Source organism: Electrophorus electricus, chromosome 4 (assembly GCF_013358815.1).
Source record: "Electrophorus electricus isolate fEleEle1 chromosome 4, fEleEle1.pri, whole genome shotgun sequence".
Classification (NCBI taxonomy): Eukaryota; Metazoa; Chordata; class Actinopteri; order Gymnotiformes; family Gymnotidae; genus Electrophorus; species Electrophorus electricus.
Genome location: NC_049538.1, coordinates 29,801,566 through 29,805,033, shown reverse-complemented (window position 1 = coordinate 29,805,033; position 3,468 = coordinate 29,801,566). Strand labels below are relative to the sequence as shown.

The 3,468-nt window shown below is 46.9% G+C and overlaps 1 protein-coding gene across 2 annotated transcripts in view; it reads right to left on the bottom strand.

The window, feature by feature from the left end:
- Nucleotides 1-324: 324 nt before the first annotated feature.
- The window catches only part of znf423 (zinc finger protein 423), a 143,107-nt gene continuing 139,963 nt past the window's right edge, over nt 325-3,468 (bottom strand). For both annotated transcript variants that reach the window (XM_035525243.1, XM_035525244.1), the window contains one exon: nt 325-1,205. In XM_035525243.1, the coding sequence (XP_035381136.1) occupies nt 1,176-1,205 (30 nt within the window). In that variant the 3' untranslated portion in view covers nt 325-1,175. The remainder of the gene's footprint in view (nt 1,206-3,468) is intronic.

Sequence of the window (3,468 nt, the reverse complement as noted above, 5' to 3'; positions counted from 1 at the left end):
CATACAAATACGATTCCACGAGCCAAAGGAATGTGAGGTCACGTAGTGGGTTACTAAACCCTCTTTAAAATGAGATCAAACATTTATTGACTTAAGACACTGACGTCTGTGTTTCACGCCTGTGCGCAAATACGCACGACGCACGCCAGTGTCATGCGTTCTCGTGGATTCACGCGGGCTCGTTTACGGTGCTCGTGTTCCTAGCTGCGTTTCGGGAGAGCTCACAGAATGGTCTGGAAAACCGTGCGAGCTCGAGGACACGGACACGCCGTGGCGCGCGGGACGCTGCACGAGGATGGAGAAAGACAGAGACGACGCGCGCTCTCCCTTTAGTCATGATTCATTTATTTGTTTATTTTCAACTGTACTAGTTTTTATTGCAATCTGGTTAATTCACATTTAAAAAGCAGACATCATCCAGTTGAACTGAAATCGATGATATTCATTTTTTACAACAACCATAAGGCCCATGAACTGCAAAATCCCATCAAAACCGTTAATTTTTTTGTCAATGTATATGTTTTTTGTCTTTTTTTTTTTACTGTAATTAGAAAAAAGAAAATATATAACAATAATAATAGAAAGGGAAAAAAAGATTTTACGACTGGCAAGCATTCACATGACAGCACAAGTACCTATTTACTGCAAGAAATAAACGGTACAGGAACCGAGAGGTCAAAAAGAACCGCGCTAAAGGAAAAAAAAACGGCACCTATGAAGTTTTACACAATAAGCAACGGAGGACAAGGTAAGTGAAGCTTTTCTAAGGACTAAAAGCGGAAACGGAAGCCATAGGCTTTTCTTCCATTTTTCCCCCTTTTGTTGCCCCCCTCCCCCCTTAAAAAAAAAGAAAAAAAAGAAGAAAGAAAAGCGAAAAAAAAGGAAAAGAATAAGGGAACACACAAACGGGAAGCGGACGATAAGAAATACTGCACGTAGAATACCTTTTTCTCTCCTCTGTCTCCTCCCTCACCCTCTCTTTTCTTTTTAATAGCATATGCCATTAATATTCCACCCCTACCGTCCGTAATAGCTGTGCCTGGTGGAGGGATCGTTAGAGTTTTACATGTGAGTAGCAAATGACACTTTGATTGGCTGTGATGTTGAAATGGTCCTCCCCCACTGGGCCTGGGTCGGGGTTCCGGGCTGAACCGGGAGTCCTGCGGGGCCTGGTCTCACTGCGCGTGCTGGCTCAGTGTGTGGTTCTGTACGGGAAGAGAGGAGAACACATGAGGAGAGAAATAATAAGCTACGAGTCCACACCTCCACCTCCCCCACACCTCCCCCATCCATCTCTCCCTCCAGCCACCCGCCGAGCTTGTCTGTCCACTTTAGGACCAGCCCCCCTTGACAAGGGAGTACCTGTATCCACATCCGCACCTTTCTCTATTTAATCTTTCTTTTCTCATTTTTCTTTATCTCTTATTTTACCTTCCTCTCCTTGACTTATATTATGCACACACACACACGATATCATAGATAGAGATATTCTTATTCGTTTTGCTCAGAATGGCAGGAAAAGGCAGCCATCAGATTTATGTTATATTTGCTTTGCAGTTCATCTATCCAGACGGTGATTTGTTGATTGAGATCTCCATGGTGATGCATATTTATCGATTATTTTCAAACTGAATTTCAGTTCCTTTATGAAACACAAATTCTGTGGACTCACAGCACCTGAAGTTAAAGGCAGTGACAGGATTCAAGTACTCGTTACACTATGTAGAAATTCATCCGTCACGGCACAAACAAAACCAATGGCACGCATGCACACACACACACACACACACACACACACACACACACACACACACACAGACACACTCTCTCTCGCTCTCTCTCTCGTTAGCCCATGTCTAATAATAAAGAGTGTGGCTGGACAGCACCACATTAAACAAACTCTGTGGAACAATAGCCGTGCAAGAAAAGATCCAGGGAGAGAAAACCGCGCCGGACGCCTCTTTGAAGACGGCCGTCCGCTGCGAGCGCGAAGGGTTAAGCTCTAATAAGAGCAGATATTCAGGAGCTCAGTGGGCAATGTGGTGGTGAGATTTCTCTGCTTTTCCCCTGTGCTTCTTCCCGGACTGTAAACCCAATTCCCAGAGAAGAGCACACAATTGCTCCCCTTCTCCCCACCCAAAGCCGCTTTCCGAGATTAATCTCTCCAAGAGAGATAGGCTGGGGTTTTGCGGCCCAATATGAGGGGACCGAAAAATAAATAAAATAAAATAATTAAAAAAAAAACAGACCCAGGAATGGGCGATGTTGGGAGGAGGAGGGGGAACCCGTGAGGGATTAAACATGGTTTTTCGTTGATAAATACGTCGTCTTATTCTTCGGCTCTTATCTGAGGGTGCATATTTTTGCAAATGAGCACTGGCGGAGGGGCTGTGTGGATTCAGAGGAGGGCCGGGCCACTCTACAAACCACACAGCCTTATAGGTCACGCGCAATTCTTTCTCTTTCTCTTTCTTTTCTTTCTTTCTTTCTTTCTTTCTTTCTTTCTTTCTTTCTTTCTTTCTTTCTTTCTCGTTTTCCTCTCACTCCTTTCTCCCCTCCTGCCCCTCCCGTGCAGTGGGGAGAGAAGCCGCGCACGGGAGGAGGGCTCTCCAGTGCGGGGGCGTGGCTCTCTGGGAGCCGCTGACCCCATTATGAGAGCAACGCCGGTCTTTAGAGCTGTGCCTCGCTGCCTGCGCTACGGCCCCCCGCCAGCAGAGGTCAGCCTTGCCTCTGACTCCACACTGGTTCCCTCGTGACAGGCACAGCGCAGAGAGACAAAAACACAGAGCTGCAGCCACTTGGACAAAAAGCGCACGCATCCAGTAGTCCATATTTTTTTGGAAGCAGGCACTAAAACAGCAGAGTGCTGGGATTAAGCACGGAAATACTGCGTAATACTTGGTTAATGTAATACGCGTATACCGTATTACGTATGTGCGTGTGATTCTGTTACTAATAATCAGATTCAGAGGCGCCATTCTAATGCTTGCGTTTGTATGTGTGCCTGTGTGTGTTTTCTGTGCATAGCTGCAGTACGTATACTTGAGTGTGTGTGTGTGTGTGTGTTTCTCCCCGAGGTGCAGTAGCTTGTGTGGCGCACTATTGATCTGGAGGAAGAACCGAGAGGGAGCTCACTCTCTGGGGTCCAGGGTTACGCCGCAACGGCAGCAGCCAGATGGAAAGTGCACTGTAAGTCTAGAGGGGTGGAGAGACCTAGCGAACAACTCTCTCTCTCTCACTCTCTCTCAGACAGACGTATATACCTCACAGGACACACGCACACACACACACACACACACACACACACACACACACACACACACACACACACACATCCGGGTCGAACGGCGCCTCTGCTCGGCTGTCGCCGGCCTGAATCGGCTGTGGCGGAGAGCACGCCGTTACACTTGTTTAAATTAGTTAATCAGTGTGTTGGAACACACATTTTTGGTGGAGTCGCAGTATGTG